Source organism: Dipodomys spectabilis, unplaced genomic scaffold (assembly GCF_019054845.1).
Source record: "Dipodomys spectabilis isolate Male_0828 unplaced genomic scaffold, ASM1905484v1 ptg000024l, whole genome shotgun sequence".
Classification (NCBI taxonomy): Eukaryota; Metazoa; Chordata; class Mammalia; order Rodentia; family Heteromyidae; genus Dipodomys; species Dipodomys spectabilis.
Window position 1 is genome coordinate 31,773,216 of NW_024870701.1, and position 19,716 is coordinate 31,792,931.

The window sequence follows — 19,716 nt, forward strand, 5'->3', positions numbered from 1 at the left end:
TTGCCTTTTAAGGTAAATATAAACTGTCAGTCTCTACAGAGAGAGCTATATAGTAAATAATAAGGCATTATAGAACACATTTACTATTTTGGTATTAAAATAAATATTTAGTGTAAGTTCTTCAAATACTCAGCAAACATTTTAAGCACTTTTTGTCTCCTAATGTTTTTGTTCAGGAATTAGAGAAATTAGTACTATCATAAGTAGTTCATATATTGCTAGTAAATAACATAGATAACCAATTTAGAGTAGGAAATGGTAGGAGAAAATATTCATTACATATAACAGATCATTACATATTCATCTTTCTGCCTTGAATCTCTTTTTATGTTTTCTTTTTCTTTTTTTAAATGTTTTTATTGTGAAAATACTGTACAGAGGGGTTACAGTTACATGAGCAAGGTAATGAGTACATTTCTTATCCAGCATTGTTGCCTCCTCCTTTGTTTTCTCCTACCATCCTGTCCCTCCCACCTCCTCAGCTTTATTTTTCTTAATTTTTCTTGCAGTAAACATTGACTCATGATTATTTTTAAGTTGGTCTTTAAACATGAATATGCTCCTACTGTCATTTATATATTAGCTAATACTTTTTAGTGGCAAAATAAGTAAAAATATCAGGGCACTGGGCTTTTCATAGAAATTTGTACTTGAGCATAAATCTCTTATAGTTTACCCTAAATATTTTTCTATAAATAATATCAGGGCATTTAACTGGATGATAATTTTTTTTTTTTGGTCAAGGCTTGGGTGCTGTCCCTGATTTTTTTTTTCCTAAGGCTAATGCTCTACCAATTGAGCCACATCTCCATTTCTTGCTTTTTGGTGGTTAATTGGAAATGAGAGTCTTATGAGGGACTTTTCTGCCTGGGGTAGCCTCAAACCACCATCTTCAGATCTCAGCCACCTGAGTAGCTAGTATTACAGGTGTGAGCCAATAGCACCTGGCTGGATAATAATTTTTAAACAAGAGTTTTATTTTGTTTGGCTGTAGATTCAAAATTTCACTGTCAGTAGTGTTTACTGACAATTTTTTAAAGAAATATTTTTTATTTTTAGACATTCAATTTTGCAGTGATAAGTTCTGTTTAAGAAAGGGATAATGGAAAAAAAAAGAAAGGGATAATGGATATGAACAACCAAATTTTGTGCCCACAGTGATACAACCTTAAATCTACTGACAGCTTTAGGTTCTTTTATATCATGACATACTTTATTTCTATTCATTAATAACATGGTAAAAGTCAGGTTATATTTCTTGTGCATCTCTTTATTTTTAGCTGAGTTTTGAGCTTGCATCTATTTAGTAGGAGTTTCATAAACAATTCAAACATCTTAAAATATGTCAGCTTATATTAGGTTCTTTGCAACTTTATTTCTCTGAAATGGTGGATTTAAATTACATTAAACTGAGAAATAAGAAATAAGCATTGTTAAATTATCTCAGGATTCACTTACATTAACCAAAAGTTTACTACTGTGCTATTCCACGATCCCTAGCAAAACATCTAACTTAACATGAAGCATATATGTTAAGTCACTGAATGTTAAGCATATATTTTAAGTTACTCAGTCCTTTAAAATTTTGTTTGTTAGAACTTATGAGCCCTTCTTTTTAAATTGGCTGCTTACTTTGATGTGTGGAAGCTCAAAAGGCAGGGATTTTTTGTTTGTTTGGTTTGTTTACAATGCTTGGAACAGTGGTTGGTTCGTAAAAGGAGTTCAATAAATATTTTTTGAGCAAATATGTCTATAAGTACATCCTCTTTATGCTTTTAGTATTAATGTATTAATAACTAGGTACTGAGATTTAGGGAGAAAATAAATCCCTGCCCTCAAGAAGTGTATGCCTTCTAGAGGAAATCCAAAGGAATACAATATTTTAATTGTTTATTTGCTTTGCTACTAGACTGAGTGTTTCATGAGTAGAACTTTGTCTCATCTTCGTGTATTTATGTGGTTTTCCAACATCTGGTACTGATATTAAACACTTATTTATAGTTAATTTAATGAAATAGGAAATTTAATAGCTTTCACATACCTAATTCAAGTTAGCATTTCTGTTATAAATTTGATAATACTGGATAATGTTTACTCAAAACTAAACTTTCTTCATTTATATTGGATTTTATCACCCTCTTATTCTAATATCCTTTCAGAATGAAGACTAAAATCATATAGAATTAACATAGCCTTCCCAGGGATTTAAAAAAAAAGAAATTTACAGAAAACATTCAACTGTTTTAAGCCAGTAAAGAAATGTTCTCAACATTCTGGTGGCATAAAAGCCAATATCTGAGGATTATCAGCTTTAGCACCTTCTTCATGAGGAGATGAACAGTTTTTAAGTTATATTAACTGCATCAGTAATTAATTATGATGAAAGAAATTAAAAATAAAATCATTTCATGGGTTACAGAAGTATTTGGAATTACATTGCAAGATTATTTTATATAATGTAATTCTTATATTTTATGAGATACAATTAAATAAATTTTTCTCATAAGCATAACATTGTAAAATTACATTTTTTTAGGTAAAATTGAGTAATTGTGTTTAGTACAGATTTCATCATACATACACATAATGTACCTTGATCATTACTCATAAGGGATAGAAAACAAGTCCATTAAAATAAAATTCAGATGTGTGAAGGAGCTGCTTCTTGGAATTTTTGTAGTTTAAATTTTCTTTTTGCTATTGTTCTTTGACTTGTTTTAGTTCTACTGTTTCCCTTGCACGTGCCTGATTGACGTTATGATGCACTGGTGTGGAAATTATGAAAAAGTTGTTTTCACACAGCTGTCCTGTCATCACAAAAGAACTTGACTGCATGAAAAGCAAACATATCATTCAGCAGACAATGTTGAATCTGTTCAAGAGCCCAAACCTATTGCTCTTCAATGACAGAAGAAAAGAGAGGGATTAATTTGAAGATGCTTGTGCATGACATATGCTAATTTCTCCCTAGGAAGGAAGTGTCACATGGTGACCTCTAAATCTTAACATTGACCTCCAGTTGTAGAATGTGTGTGCCATAAGGTCCTTTTGCTTTTTCATATGATAATTGAAGCATTTTCCTGGCAACACAACTTTTTTGTGGGGGGAGGGGGTTGGCTCAGCTTTTCTATAAGAATTATAAAATTCAAAATAGTTGCTTTTAGTATATTCAAAATTTATGTCATAAAAGTATTTTTTAAACTTCAGTGAGTGAAACTATATGAAAATTCTTCTAGCAGCATTCAAACATAATATGCAGCATTTATTCTTTATACATTAGTATGTTTCACATTGAATTCTTATGCAATGAGTATAGGAAATGGAAACATCACTGGATATTTTTTAGAGATATTTCAAAATCATCTATTCAGGTTAGGTAATAAATGATTAGAAAATGTAATCAATAATCTGAAGACCAGCACAAGCATCTTAACTATGAGAAACAGTTTTAAAAATTACATTTTGCCAATTCTGAATATTTTTGTCATTTTTATTTTACTTTTTATTATTTTAGAGCTATACTTTGCAGTATTTGACACATTATTTATCTATACTATTTTTTAGATTTTGACTTGAAGAGGAAGTTAAACTACCCTGTGGTTACTATTTAATAAATTACATCATTCCATGCTGTAGTTTTAATAAGCATGCCCTTCTGATTTTTAGTTTATGTTCACTATGTTTTGCTGATTTTGTTTTCATTCTCCACTAATATAGAACTTTTTTTTCAGAAAGCACTGTACCTCAATTTTCTCCTCTTTATTTCTTCTATTTTCCTCTGCAAGTCGCTGCACCTGTCGTTTCCGCTCGGCCTGATGCTGATCGCTCTGGCTCTGACTCTGCTTCCACTCCTGCTTTACATACCTGTTTCTTAGTCAATGAAGGTATTCTCTCTCAACTTTCTAATGTCTTTCTTTCAATCTATACTTTATTCCAACAGATTCTCTTCTTTTTATCTGATTTATACATTCATCTGTTTTGTTATTTATGAGATCCTAAAGTTCCCATTATATAACTTTATTTGCTTATGTCAGTGACAAAAACCTATTATAAAAATGTGATGTTACCCCTGGCTGGCATAAGCCATGTCGTCTACCATCTAGAATGCTGCTGTAGTAGTGCAAAGATGCTAATCCTTTGTGTGATGTCAATGTTAAATGGCAGACTGAATTTTGTAGTCCTATTTCCCACGTGATCTGTGGTATTGTTGCTTATGAATTTGTTTTGCATGTATAATAGTCTGTAACAGACAAACTTTTGTCTTTACAAAGATGTATGCTATGATTAGATGGCGATATGTTATAAGGGAGTCTCTTAATTTCCATTCTCATTTGAAAAGTCTTCAAATTGATTATAGGCTGATAGGAATTTGCCTATCCTTCTACTAGTACCAATGCAGACTGATGCAAAATTTTAGAATTTAAATCTTTACATTTAGTTGAGCTATCGCATTATTCTTACAAAGTTACAAAGTGGAAAGTAATTTTTGGACCACTGAAAATGTTACTGAAATCTTTAGACATTGGTTTCCCAAGGCTTGTCTAGTATTATGTATTATTTATAACTCCTGGAGCTTTAATGGAGGTTGTGAGTTACGTTTTGTATCCAGTCTCCATATGACTAGTTTATATGATACACAAAGGAGAAAACTTAAAAAGTTTCTAAAATCTAAAATTTAGAATGATTCTGACCCTCCAGAATATCACAAGTCTGTCGATGAAGTTTAGAACCCGTGTTGCAAGTTGTACTCCTTTGCAAAGAAATTATGTGGAAACTAAAAGTCTAATTTCCTTTTTTGTTTAGTTACTTTTCATAGAATTGTTCTAAAATTTCTTTGTTAAGAGTGGACTTTAGGAAAAATAGAGTATTTGTTAAGTTATTGTGAAAAATAGTTATCTGTTAATTCCCAGGTAAGCTGTTAGATTTGGGGCTTTAAAGAGAGTCATCACAAAGTTCAAATTTAGTTCATAGATACCTCTGAAATATATATATATATATATATATATATATATAAATGAAACATTAAAATGTATTAAGGATTACTGGGTAATAATGTTATATGTATATATGTATACATATATATATAAGTATCTGTGTATAACATAACTATATCCTTGTGTTGTAACTTATAACAATGTGTATGAATATATATGTACATATATTCTTGTGCTGTGAGTTATAATCTAAAATGTGTGTGCACCTATCAACTTAGTGTGATTACATATTATCAGTTGATGCAAATTTCCTCACTGAATGGATAAGTCTTTAAGTAGGTGACTTGACGATTTCTCTCATTAGCAGTCCGCTGATCAATTTGAGTTTTATTATACTTTTTGTCATTATTTTAGTAAAGTGTAATTTAGATCATTTCAGAGCATTGACTTGCTAAAATCCTGTGTTCACAGATAACTCACCTTTAAGTGACTGAGGGCATATTTTTTAATCCATTCTTGATTATTTATTTTTAGATATTATCCTCAGGAGAAAATGGTAATGATTGTATACTAATAATGCCCTGCTGTGTAATTTTGGAAGAATGAGTCTCACTTATTGTATTTATGAAGGTATTTTAGATCATTTTAAAAATAAGATTGAAATGATTGAGAATGCCTTCATATTAGTACTTTTACATATTATAGTGTAAACTGTCTTTTTCATATAATCATTCTATATGTGAATAAGAAGTTTGGAAAATGTAAGTTTCAGTACTCTAAATCAGAATTTTTAAGAGTGTAAATTTTGTTTGGTCAGATTTTTATTTTGTAGAATATCTAGATTCATATTTACTCTCAAATTGGTATATGTTACTTATTTGGATTATGATTGTGATTAAATATCAGACTCAATTTGTAAGAAAAGGAATAACTTCCATAATTGAAGACCCTCTGATGAGAAGGGAAGATATTTCTCTTGGATGATAAAAAGGCAGCAGATAGTTAGCCATGCTTTAGTGATACAAACTGTCTTGGAATATCTTTTAACTGATAATATTTTCACATCTATAGCTCTTATGTGTATTTGTTCATATCCTCTTCTATCCCCTAATGTATGTTTTACTTCACAACATTTGTTTAGAAATGTATTTCCTTTGGGAATTTGGTTGTACTTTGTGTAGAAATCTGTTTTAAGACACTGAGAATTTTTTTTAACTTTAAAGTTTTAATGTTCTTGGGGTTTGAGCACAGTGCTTCTCCTTGCTAGGCAAGCACCACACCACTTGAAGTACAACCTCAATCCAAGAGATACATGATGAAATACATTGGATATAAATTGTTTGTGCAAAGCATCTAAGTGTAAAATCATTCAAAGTATGTTTGTGTTATCACATTTTGACAGGATGGAGTCAGTTAGCTGCTATGCATTGTGTAATGTTACCAGACCTGCTGGGACTGGATAAATTTAGGCCTCCACTTCTGGAGATGCTGGCTCGAAGGTGGCAAGATCGATGCTTGGAGGTAATGTCAAGGTGATAAGGATAGATAATAAAATATTACAAAGGCTCATTCAAGCTGGGTGCCAGTGGCTCATGCCTGTAATCCTAATTACTCAGAAGGCTGAGATCTGTGGATCACAGTCCTGATGTTAATTTCAACAAAAATAGTGTTCATTCATATGTCTTACTACTTGTTTACCATGTGACAGAAAATATGAATTCAAGATTTCTATTCATTGTTCTTTACAGTATATATCCTAAGCAGTAATATTCTTCTCTCTATTCCTTTACATTTTTCTTTTAACCCAGTTAATAGTTGATAAATATTTCATATTCTTGTAGAATTGTGTCTTAATTGTTGAGTTTATGCAAATTATACAGCCATATGCACAAATGCATATAACTGCATATTCAAGATCATACATTCAATACCATTACATCAGTCAAATTACAAGGCAGTAGTCATAGTCCAATGGAAGGTACTGTGTTATAGTAAAATGAGAAAATCTTTGGAATTAGAGGACAGCTGGATTTGACTATCAGTTGTTAGCTTTGTGACCCTGGAAATTTACTTACCCTATTGAAGCTCATTTGTAAAGTGGGGATAATAATATAGTCCTCATGGGATTGCTGTCAGGATCAAATGAGATAATGCAAGTAAAACAGAAGTACAGAGCCTGACACATGATAGATTCAGTAATTGTGCCCAGTATTTGGGCTATATCAGGTATTGCTTAGAATATCTAGAACTTGGAAATGTATTACTGAGATTTTCCTTATTATTTTGATTTGTACAGCTGAAGCTGTTTATATCATTTAAGGTTTTTAAGTTTTCCAATATAAAGGTGGTCACATATCACTTAATGATGTGGATATATTCTGAGAAATACATTGTAGTTAATTTTGCGTTGTGAACGTAATAGAGTGTATTTATACAAACTTAAACTAAGCTGGCCATACTGCCACATGGTGATACAATATATTATGACTGTCATGTATATGGTCTATTGTTGACTGAAATGTCATTATGTGGTTAAAATACTTTTTAGTGATGATCTTTGATTATGTGTGAAGTGCCACCAGCCAATTTCTTCAGTATTTAATTTATTATTTGGTTGGTATTTCTCATATAAATAAATATGGTTTCTAAGCCATGTGCCAGTGGCTCACACCTATAATCCTAGCTACTCAGGAGGCTGAGATCTGAGGATTGCAGTTCACAGACAGCTTGAGCAAGAAAGTCTGTGAAATTCTCATCTCCAATTAGCCACCAAGAAAAAAAATAAAGAAAAGAAAAAGCTAGAAGTGGAACCATGGCTCAAGTGGTAGAGTGCTAGGCCTTGAGCACAAAAGCTCAGGACTAGCCCAGGCTCTGAGTTTAAGCTTCAGAACTAGCTATATATAAATACACACATGTGAGCACACACACACACACACACATTGTTCTATATGGGTTCTGTGTTCTAGCTTTGTTTCATTATGGAACTTCCTAATTATAGACAGCAACTGATGTGCTTTCTCATTTTTGTGATCTTCTTAGGTTAGAGAAGCTGCACAGGCTCTGCTTCTGGCCGAGCTGAGAAGAATTGAGCAAGCAGGACGAAAGGAAGCCATCGATGCCTGGGCTCCTTATTTACCTCAATATATGGACCATGTCATATCACGTAAGAGTTCTCATTCTTTTATACATAGCTTTACAGGCTGAAAGATTATCAAATATGCATGGGTCCTATATTACCATTTACCTTTAACATAAATGACCTTCAAATCTGTATTTCATATTCTGAATCTCTATAGTTTAGAGTTTGGTAATTTTTTTGAAAATAGCAAAAGTTATCTAAAATCAAAATATTAACCACTTACTAACACACCCCATATAAAACATTTCTTATAAAATTAATTCCTAATTAAAAATCTTGCCTTATTTAACATTGTTAAACAGTTTTCTCTGCCTATTGAATTTATGGGTGTTAACTTGGTCCATATTAATCTGATGATATGCAAGTATAAATATTAGGCAAGATCCATTGCAGGTTGAGGGTGGAATTATGAAATCTTAAAAACAAAGATCTAGTATAGTTAGGCCAGTATACTATTGAAGAAAGAGGATATTAATAAGGTTTTGACAGATAGGTCTTTCACAAGAAAAAGGTTGAAAGTTTGGATTATTTTTTCAAATTAAACCTTTGTGATCATGCTGTACTTTGTTTAATGTACATTGTTGTAATTTTTTCTTCTCATGGAAGATGCTTATCCCCAATTCAAAATTTTGATTCATTATTTTTCTAGGAAAGTTTACAATTAAATATATTCTAATAATGTTAATTATATAATAAATTAGTTTCAGTTATTAAAATGAAATCTCAATGAGACTTGGAAAAAATACTTTTATGAAAGTTGATCTGGATTTTAAGCGGATATATCCCAAATGACAGTTTACCAATGCCAGTTATTCTTGGTAATGAAATACTCATCCAAAGGTCATACTTACTAAATATGTCAAGATAGATAATGCTTGATTGTGCAGGAAGGAAAATGAAGACAAAATTCATAAAAGGTTGGAGCTGTAATAGCTGGTCTAAATATCAGTGGCTTGCAAAGGTGACAGTAGTAGATGTTTAATTAGGCCTGTTACCTTCAGCACTTAAGGTTTCTTACACTCAGTTTTGTTAGAGGTAAAAATGGAGATTATAGTAGGACTTTGTAGGATTCTAATAAGTATGGAATAAGTTCATCTTTGTTAAGTGAACAGAGTGCCTCGCCCATAGTAAGCACTGTTTATTTCTTAAGAAAATACTGTAAAACATTGAACAATTACAATTCTACTTAAAATTCTTACCTGTCTGAGTATCACAATATTCACTTAGTCAATATAGATTTTTCATTTGCTTATGGGAAATTCCCATTCTAATAAAAGGAAAATAAGTATTTAAAAAAACCCTAGGGACTGTAGATATTTAGATTCTATAAAGTGATAGGCTTAAAAAAATTTTAGAAATATAGATTTAAAAAAGAAATTTCTGGAATATAAAATGTAAAAGTTAATAAAGTTCTACTTCTGAATATTTGAATAATCAGTCTGGAACATATTTTTGTTCCTAACTTGTGAGCTTTAACTTCATATTTCAGAAAGTGTAGTTCAATGATCAGCTTATCATAAACCTTATTGAATGAAAGAGTAAGTTAAATACAAAGTATGAGTGTGGTAACACAGAGTTCATTGAAGATAAAACTACACAATAGCCCATTACTAAAGATATATATTATAGAAATAATGAGCCAGGTACTTTAAATGCACTTGAATAATTCTAGTTACCTAAGAGGCTGAGATTTGGACGATCAAAGTTTGAAGCCAACCCAGGCTTAGAAAAGCACATGAAACTCCATCTCCAAAAATCACCAATTAAAAGCAAGGCTGGAAGCATGGCTTAGTGGTAGTTCTAGCAAGAAAAGCAAGCTGAGCAAGTATGATCCCAAGCTCAAATCTCAGTATCTCAAAATAGGAAAAATAAAAGAAGAAACATTCAGAGATATCTTTAAGACATCTCCATTTAGAAGGTGTAAAGTGGTGGGGGATAATTAAGGAGGAATAAATAGGTGAGGAGCTATCCTAAAAGATGATATGGACCCAGACATAAATGTAGGTAAGGTATAATCAGACAATTTCTAGGTTTTGATTACTATTTGCATTTAAAAGATTAAGAAAAACAGCAAAGATTAGCACAGTATTGTATTCTTGATTGTTCATAAGAGGGGTACTCTATCCTGTTCCTGGAAAGAAGAGAATGGTTCAGCCCAAGATAAAGGCATAGCAGAGCCACAATTACTCCCTGAAGCAGTGACAGAAATGCATGTGCTGCCAGATGAAAGATCTGTTAGTAGGTTCAAAGAGGATATAAAGTATGCCTAAAATGATAAGCACTACTATTAATTGTATGTATCTTTCTACCAGACTTGTGCCAAGTATTTGGTCTTGGTTTGTATATTGCATTTAGTTGTTAACAGTAATCTTGTAGGCGGTGTTGTTCTTCCCACTGCTACTACCCCTACTTTATTTTCTCTCATAAGAGTTAACTGAGGCTAAGAGGGATTTTAAAAAATCCTCTGAAGGTCTCTCAGATACTTAGATGACTGTCAGACTCCCAAGCTCATTCTTTTAATCACTGTTTATTCTGCCACTTATTCCAAACATCATTAGATTGTTAAATAGGAGGTGGGATAGATGTTGAAAAATAAACAGGTATATGGTAAACTAATACTACTTTCATTGTTTTGTGTTTTCACAAAATGGACTAGAAAATAACTCCCACAAAGTTATTCTTTGATGATTCTCATATTTAAATATTTAAATAAGTATGAATTACTTTGTTCCTAGGTTAAATCTAAACCTTTCCATTTATGTAATTAAGTCCTGTTTTCTTACAGTATTTGTGAGTATATAAATTAACTGAATGCTGGATTAGTTAAATTTTAAGATTGCCGCTCATAGTAATTGTATATTCAGTGAAAGGATAAACAAACATGCAAATGGAAACATTCTACATTAACAGCTTTTGATATAATGTTACTTGATTCTGGAACTTTTATATTGACTGTTAAATGACTTTTAGTTTGCTTTCTTGGAGCCTTCTATTTTAATAAAGGGATGTCAAGCTAAAGGAATAGGGATTCTGAATGTATTAAAGAGAAGAAAGCAAAGAACAAATGAGGAATGACTACATAGGGCTGTTGAACAGATTTGCTGTCCGAAGGGATCAAAAGGTTATGGAGCCAGCTGGTGGACAGCCCACACCTGCCACCTACATCCTTGTAGTGAAATTGCCTCTGCCATTGTCATTAATATTTGAAGAGATGATCATTATCACAAGTTATATCATAAAGTGTTGTTTTATAAACATGTGCTTTTTAACATGGAAATCTTAATCACTAAAATAAGCAAATTATTAAGTAATGTATCTGTTGACTTTACCACTTATCAACTTATTTTAACTATTCTAAGCATTTCAAAATATAGTAATTAAGCAATATTAGCAGCACTTATTACTGAGCTTTGTCTAAGAAGTGCCTTATTAAATATTTGAAGGTCAGAAAATGCTCTTTCCTAAAATGAAGTCATTTTGTACCAAATAGGGATTGATATTATTTTCTGAAATGGCTTTATTTCAGACAAAAGCATTTTCTTGGCTTTGATAGCCTTCATTTTCTAGTTCTAGAGTCAATGGTTTTAAGTGGGTAGTAACTTTGAGTTCACAGTCAGCAAGTGATTAAGTGGTAACTAAAATGACAACTCCAGTCAACTGGCCATTTTGACAGGATCTTTGGCATTTTTTTAGGTGTATTGTGCAATTAAAGAGTCTTTTGCAGGTTTGAAGATTAAGGAAAGTAATAGATCAATGCAAGCTGCATTTTCAGGACACCTGAAACCATTGAATAGAAACTTTGCATAGCATTGAGCATAACACAAGTAGTCGGCCACTAGTCCCTTTCTTACCTCTTTCTGGTTTCTTTAGCTTTATTTTCCTATTGCTGCTGCCTTAGAATTTACTTTAATTTATATTACTCAGGGATTTGACAGTGGATTAGATATCACTGAGAAGAAAAAAATGGAGCAATAGTCTGCCTTAACTGAAAGCCACAGGTTTTTATTAGAAACAAGTTTTCAACTATTGAGTCACAAGAGAAATTTTCTCCAGGTACTAGAGCTCTGTCCTTAAACTAGTTATGAATTACCATTTTATCCTTTACAAATATCACAAATATGTAAACTTTTTTTTCTTTTGTCAGTCATGGGGCTTAAACTCTGGGCCTAGCACTGTTCTCAGCTCTTCAGCTCAAGGCTAGCGCTCTACCACTTGAGCAACAGCACCACTTCTGGCTTTTTTCTGCTTATGTGGTGCTGAGGAATCGAACCCAGGGCCTCATGCATACGAGGCACGCACTCTACCACTGAGCCACCTTCCCAGCCCATATGTAAACTTTTGATGCAAATTATAAATAGAAAATCTAAGGATAAGTCCACTGTGATTCTATTTGAATGAAACAACTCAAATTATAAGTACTGCATACATTTCTTTTCTTTTTGTAGAAAATGTTTATTAGCATATATTAATTGCACAAAGGAGTTTTATGTGGTATTTTCATACATGCATATAATATACATTGATCAAATTCTATCCCTTTGTTAATATGTTTTTTATTATAAAAATAGTGTACAGAAGAGGAGGTAACAGTGCTCAATAGGAAATGTACTCATTACCTTACTGCATATATTCTTTAATGCTAATTTACAGAGCTATTATAAATCTTTCCTAAGTCATCACTCTTTAGCATGTACCTGTATATACATGTGTTTCAGAACCCTTTAAAATTTTGCCAGGTGCTGGTGGCTCATGCCTGTAATCCTAGCTACTCAGGAGGCTGAGATCTGAGGATGGCAGTTCAAAGCCAGCCTGGGCAGCAAAGTCTGTGAAACTCTTATCTCCAATTAACCACCAGACAAACGGAAGTGGCTCAAGCGGTAGAGCACTTTTCTTGCCCTGAAGAGCTGAGAGATAGTGCCCAGGCCCAGAATTCAAGCCCCATAACCAACAAAATAATAACTAATAATAATAATAAATACTTCAAAGTGATTATTTGTGCCAAATAGGGATTAATATTATTTTCTGAAACTTGTAGTACAATTTGGATACAGCTAAACATTATGAATTGTCTGAGATTTATTTTGAAGTCAAGATGTTTTGCAAAATGCTGTGGGATATATTTTTTATTTATGACACACTACATGTAGCATGTTGATAATTGACTTTTTTATGAGGTCAAGCACCTAGTTTGTGAAATATATTCACACTTGCCCTTCATTCCAGTCAGTGACTTCGCTGAGGTAAATGCTGATGGTTCCTCATTTCCTTTGGCCTGTGATGCAGAGTGACCTTAAGGGGCATGAGGTCACAAGTGTAATTATTTCTTGTACATTGTATTCTGCTTTCTCAAAGTGGCTCATCTCCTCTTTTAGTTTCAGAAACATTAAACACATAAAAGTCACTACTATCATATAAATCAAAATCTCTTCTAAAGAGAGTACTGTTGCAATTTTGTACAGTTATGGCCAATGTTGTATTAATTTGCAAATTTATCATCTTAGATATTGATAAAGGATATGTAACACATCGTGTTTAATACATATTGATGTCATCAGAACACACCATCCTTTGTTCTTATCGAGTCCCTGCCTTTTTAGCTTCCTTTTGTGTTAAGGTTACCAAGGTTAGGCTTGTCTTTTTCTCCCCCTTGGAAACAGAATACAATTTCTTTGTTCAGTGAAAGACAGTCCTGGTAATATTTTGGTTTTGATTTTTCAACAAGCTAGACTGTATTACCTTTAAAACCTGGAATTGAAGTCACTTTTCTGATGGTTGTAGTGTTCATTTTGAACACAAGTATGGCTGGACCAACAATATATAAGAAGGTAAGATGGAACTGTATGTTGTAGAGGTAGTGAAAAGTATATCATAGCTGGTAAAAATAATTTAAATGTTAATGTAGTCTCTAGTAGGCAGATGTCATCAATTTGTGGTGGAAAGAAGATGGTGGAAAAGCTAAGGAATGGGCTTGATAAATGTGTTTTAAGCAAATTTCTTCCTTCCCCTCAAAGACCTTATTCAATCAGCTTTCCTTCTTTTCCTCATTCCCTCCTTCCCTCCTTCCCTTCCTCCTTCCTTCTTTCATTTCCTTCCTTCCTGCCTGCCTTCCTGCCTTCTTCCCTCTCTCCTATCCTTCCATGTTACCTAGAACTCTGTGAGATAGTCATTTTCTGGTTATTAGATAACTGAAGATTTTATGTTCTAGACGCTCAAGATTTAAAGAAAAATTTATCCTTTTTGTTGAACTATTTCAAAAGGACTTTAGTTTTTAAAACTTGGTAAACAGAGTTGTATGGGTCCATACCAATGATGTAAAATTAGCACCACTTGCTTCTTGAAGAAAGGGTGCAAAAAAAAAGCAGATGTGTATGTCTCTTGCAATTCATATATACTTTGAATAATTTTCTTTCTCCTCTTTTTATTATCAATTTTGTTACTATTGGACTGTTTTGTCTGTCCCTAATAGCTGCCGCCCTGATTTCTAATTTGCTCTTTCTAATTTTGTGGCAGCCAGTTAACCACACTCATTTCAGTTAAAATAAGAGTGAACTGGCTAAGAATAAGGGCTCCTGGATGAAAAGCTACCAAAGCTGTAGTGTAAGCACTATGTGGTGTCCCTTGTTGGCTCTTCAGCTTCTGCTTCTGGACTACTTTCTCATGTCTTTTGGAGGCATTCTGGGTGTCCCTTTCGTTTCAAGCAAGAACATTCTCATTAAAGTTGAGGAAGTAAAGGGAAAATCATTTGATTGTTTCTGAAGAACTGATCATTCTAAAATACTCCTTTTGTAATGCCTTTTTTATGAGTAAACTACAATTAAAAATGAGATTCTTGGGGCTGGGAAGGTGGCTCAGTGGTAGAGCACTTGCCTTGCATGCATGAGGCCCTGGGTTCGATTCCCCAGCACCACATAAGCAAAAAGAAGAAAAGCCGGAAGTGGTGCTGTCGCTCAAGTGGTAGAGTGCTAGCCTTGAGCTGAAGAGCTGAGGGACAGCGCCCAGGCCCAGAGTTCAGGCCCCATGACCGGAAAAAAAAAAGTGAGATTCTTTCAGAAATATTTATAATGTTGCAATATCTAGTATATGTCTGAGTCAAGCAGAAAAGGTCAGATAAGGTGATGTCAGGGAAATGAACCCTAAGATATGTATTCAAATGTTTTTTTTTTTTTCATGCGATTGTTTCTAACACATTTATAAGATTATTTCTTAGTTGCTTTGTATTTCCCTCCCCCACAGTATAACCCCTGCTTTCACTGTATTTGATGTCGGTGTAATTTGTGGAGGGGAAGGGGAAAAACAAATTGTTTAAATAGGGATACAGATGGACCCATTGCAGCAATGATATGTACAAGTCGTTATGTCGAAAACGGACTTTACAACTTTGGTGGGGGGAGGGGGAGCGGGGAGGATTGGGGGAGGCAGGGGGACGATGGGAAGGGAAGGGGAAACAAAGGAGGAGGCTACAATGCTTGATAAGAAATGTACTCATTATCTTGCCCATGTAATTGTAACCCCTCTGTACAGTATTTTCACAATTAAAAAAAAATATTTATAGTATTCACCTTAAAGTGTTTACAAAGCCAGTGGGAAATGGTTAGCATTGTGATTAAGAGAAAAGTCTTAAAAATGGTTTGAGTGATGTACATTAGAAACCTCTTCTGTTCTGCTCCAAGTTTTGTATTTTGAGGCAAAAAGGTTTGCCGTAAGACAGATTAAGTTATGCAAAGCACACTATGTCTGTATTGTATGTGATTACAATGTTTTGTTGGGACTAGATATTTGTTGGAACTATTAAGTTTAATTTTAAGCATTCTACACTGATCATGTGTTTAACAGCATTAAACTGTTCTACTTCTCTCTATTTGGCTACTAACCTCATGGAATAACAATGAAACTTCTTTTTAACTGGTCCTAACCATCTAAAAGAAAATCCCTTCCAAGTGACTTGTATTCTCTGATGCAGTATTAAATTGTCTTGTGATTTTCCTTATATCTCTTTCACAGTGTTGGAGTTAGAGTAATTAAGAAACAAATTTAAAGTGAAAGCATTTCTGAATGGATTGGTTATTTAGACTTTACTTCTTACCTTTATCTTTTATCTCATAATGCTGCAGGTAGGGTAAGCTACAGGTTAAGTAACCTCATGCTGCCAGGGAACTCCTCTGTACAGGAGGCTCTGTAGCCACAGAGCCATAGTCAGCTTTCACACTGTCAGTAGGAGCCCTACAACAATGTGCCACAGTGTGAAACTAAACGAATGAAACCTTAGGAAACTCAGGCACTTGGTTCTTTTTCCAGTGGAAAGTGAAGAGTTCTAAGTGTGTATCTTAGCCTGCCTGTCTTCATCCCATCGCACCTGGGGAACCCTGATCATCATCTGGCCTCTGTGGCACTATTGCTGGGCCTGAAAGGCTTGAAATATGTTTAGTTATGTTTGCATGCCCCTTGTTCTCTTTCATAAGCCTTATCTATCTGGCCTCTAGGCAGGAATTCATTACCTCTCCTAGAGCTGCAGTTGGTGGCAAGGCCCCTAGGAGGCATAACTGGCTTGCTTTGAGGTATTTGCACATTTTTACCATATGCTTTAAGAAGTTGAAGGCCTGTGAAGACTGTTTTATAAAAGAGAATCATCCGTTCATCCTGTGATACTTTTTAAAAATGATGTTCAAATGGAAATGCCCAGTATACCTTTAGCTGAGATTCTAATGGCCTTTGCAATTATAAATGACCTAGTATTACTTGCTATGAAGAGTAGGATATTGATTTGTGCCATTATTCTCTTGATGATTTGCTCAGTAACAAAAATTCATAATGCTAATGGAAATAAAGTACTTTCAAAATGCTTCACATGAATACTAGAACATGTTTTTGTAGCAGAACAAGTACCTAGTAAAATTTTTAAATATACATTTTTAAAATCTAAACTGTACAGTTTATTCCAATACAATAGGCAGTCCTGTTCAACTTGTTTTTATAGAGATTATACTCTTGTGATATTTTAACTCTTAGTTACTGAACATGCATATGTTCATATGCTTCATTTGAATCTTAGATTGTATAGTTGTAAGTTTGAGTTTATAATCTGATGATATTTTAACACTTAGATATTGAGCATACATGCACAAATTCAATTTTCTATTTGATTCTGAAACATTTATTTTTTTATCTATATTTTTTCTGTCTATAATGTTCTTATTGATAATTGGATATTATATGTATTTATATTGTTTTGTTATTTTAATTCAATACTTTATTATAATTTACATGTGACAGAATCAATCTTACAGTTTGAAAGGAAAATAATAAAGTTTTTGTAAGAAATCATGGGAACCTTATTTGTCCTGTTTTGATTGTATTAGCTAATATCAAGCATTTTTCTAATACTTTCATAAATTGTGGATTAAAATGGTGAAATTATACTAAAATATCTTTGCCTAATCCACTTTGCCTTCTCCTACATTTTTTTAGTGGAAGCATAATTATTTTATTTTCTTCAGTGCTATTGTGCCAATGGCATTACCTTGACTATTTTTATTAAGCATATCTTGACATGAATATGCATTTTAAGCATGTTTTAATATTTATAAATAATTTCACTGTGCATGACATTTACAAGCTTGGTTAATATTTTAGCACTTATAGTACACAAACATAAAGAAAAAATTGTTTTATTTGTTCGAACACCCGAATTGACCCCAACAAGATTGAGATTGATCTGGTTTCTTTCAGTCTGTTAAATGCCAATCCAGTCATCTGTAACAGTACTTAGTATTTTTGTAATTTTTCTGTATATATTTTCTGTTTGTTCTATAAAACTTACCTGTCAGGTGAAGAGATTTTCCTTGGTTGATTTAGAGATGTAAACAACCACAACCACCTATTTCATTGCTTGTTGTTTTTTTAAAAATATTTCTACAGTTGATGTCAGTGCCATAATCACAGTGCTTTTTTGTAATCCTATGAAAGTCTTCACAATTTACTAGAAAAAGATGATGTGGCTTACATTTGAAACAGGCAATTCAACTAAAGAACATCCAGCTTTGAGGAATGAAAATGGAAGAGAGTATCTCTGCTGGTTTAAAACATCTAATAATTGAATATAATGAAACAATCTCTGGCATAAATTTTGGATACAAATGTGTAAAACAGGTTATTTATTGAGCTGTCTTTATATCTTAAACATGAAGTAAACACTTTTTCTCTAACTCCCTGGTAGAGGGTGACTGAGTTTGACTTATTAATATCTTGTTTTGATACCCATTTATTGTTGTTGTTGTTTTCCTCTAAGTAAGGGTTAAGTAAATGATGTGTAAGTAAATGATCTCAGGGTCAGAAAAACTAAACTAGAAATAAACCTGAGAATTCTAGATGAGGAGTATAGGATTGGCATTTATAGTTGTAATATAAAATTTATGGTGTTTTTTATAAACTGTAAATTTGGGGTCACTTTCAAGTGACCATATAATCTCAAATGTCTCTCTTAAGGTGTCACTGGGATTCTGAAGCCATCTCAAGCTTTCCCCCTATAGATTGGTAGGTGCTTGTATGGTTCTCAAAGGTGAATGGCATATGGATGAGTTGCTAAACATATTTCTCCTATAACTCACTTCCTCCTCAATCACAGATCTGTATTTATTTTATTTTAGTTTTTATACTAGTACCAGGACTTGAATTCATGGCCTTGAACATTTGCTTGGCTTTTTTTTGCTTTGAGTAGTACTTTACCACTTGAGCCATACTTCTAGTACCACATTTGGCTGGTTAGCTGGAGATGAAGTCTCACACTTTTCTGCCCAGGCTTGCTTTCAATTACCATTGTCCAGCACTTAAATCTTTTGAGTAGCTAAAATTACAGGCATGAGCTCCTAGTGCCTGGCCAGATCCATTTCTTTGTCAAATGAGTTTTCTTTGTTCACTATGTGCAGGCCTGAGTAAAGCCTGAATCAGTCCATGTAAGAACCTAGTTCTTTAGGAAACAGCATATTAAGATCACAGATTGAGTGCTGCTTTTACTCCTTGCTGTTTGGTTGTTTGCTGTTTCTAGTCTTTCTGGAAGACAGGTGTCATATGTTTTCATTTGGATGCTAGAGTATATAGTTTAAATGGATACTTTCCATTAAGTTTAGGAGTGTAGAGTTATGACAGTATATCTTTCTGATTATTCCTCTATTTTGTTTTACTCTTATAATACTTGTTCTAAATGATGTCTGTGATGACTCATCTACTTTCCCCTACAACACACACATCATGATTCAGAAAAAATACTTTGAATAGCGCAAGTATCAAAATTATCATGTGTCTTCTTTTCCTTAGGTTGTTAGTTTTCTGTAACATAATCCACTAGAGATAAACCACTAAACTACTGTGTTTAAAAGTCACTGGAGCCAGGCATCAGTGGCACACGCCTATAATCTTAGCTACTCAGGAAGCTGAGATCTGAGAATGGAGGTTCAAAGCCAGCCTGGACAGACAAATCGGTGAGACTCTTATCTCAATAAATTAGCAAAATGCTAGAACTGGAGGTGTGGTTTATGTGGTAGATCACATGAGCAAAAGAGCTAGGCCCTGAGTTCAAGCCCCCTTACTATCACAAAGAGGAAAAAGTGAAGAATTACTAGGAATAGTTCCTTTCTGCTTACACACACT

At 33.3% G+C, this 19,716-nt stretch overlaps 1 protein-coding gene across 2 annotated transcripts in view; it reads left to right on the plus strand.

The window, feature by feature from the left end:
• Positions 1–19,716, plus strand: part of Wdr7 (WD repeat domain 7) — a 286,867-nt gene that overhangs the window by 84,160 nt on the left and 182,991 nt on the right. For both annotated transcript variants that reach the window (XM_042675086.1, XM_042675087.1), the window contains exons 17-18: positions 6,337–6,455; positions 7,974–8,097. In XM_042675086.1, the coding sequence (XP_042531020.1) occupies positions 6,337–6,455; positions 7,974–8,097 (243 nt within the window). The remainder of the gene's footprint in view (positions 1–6,336; positions 6,456–7,973; positions 8,098–19,716) is intronic.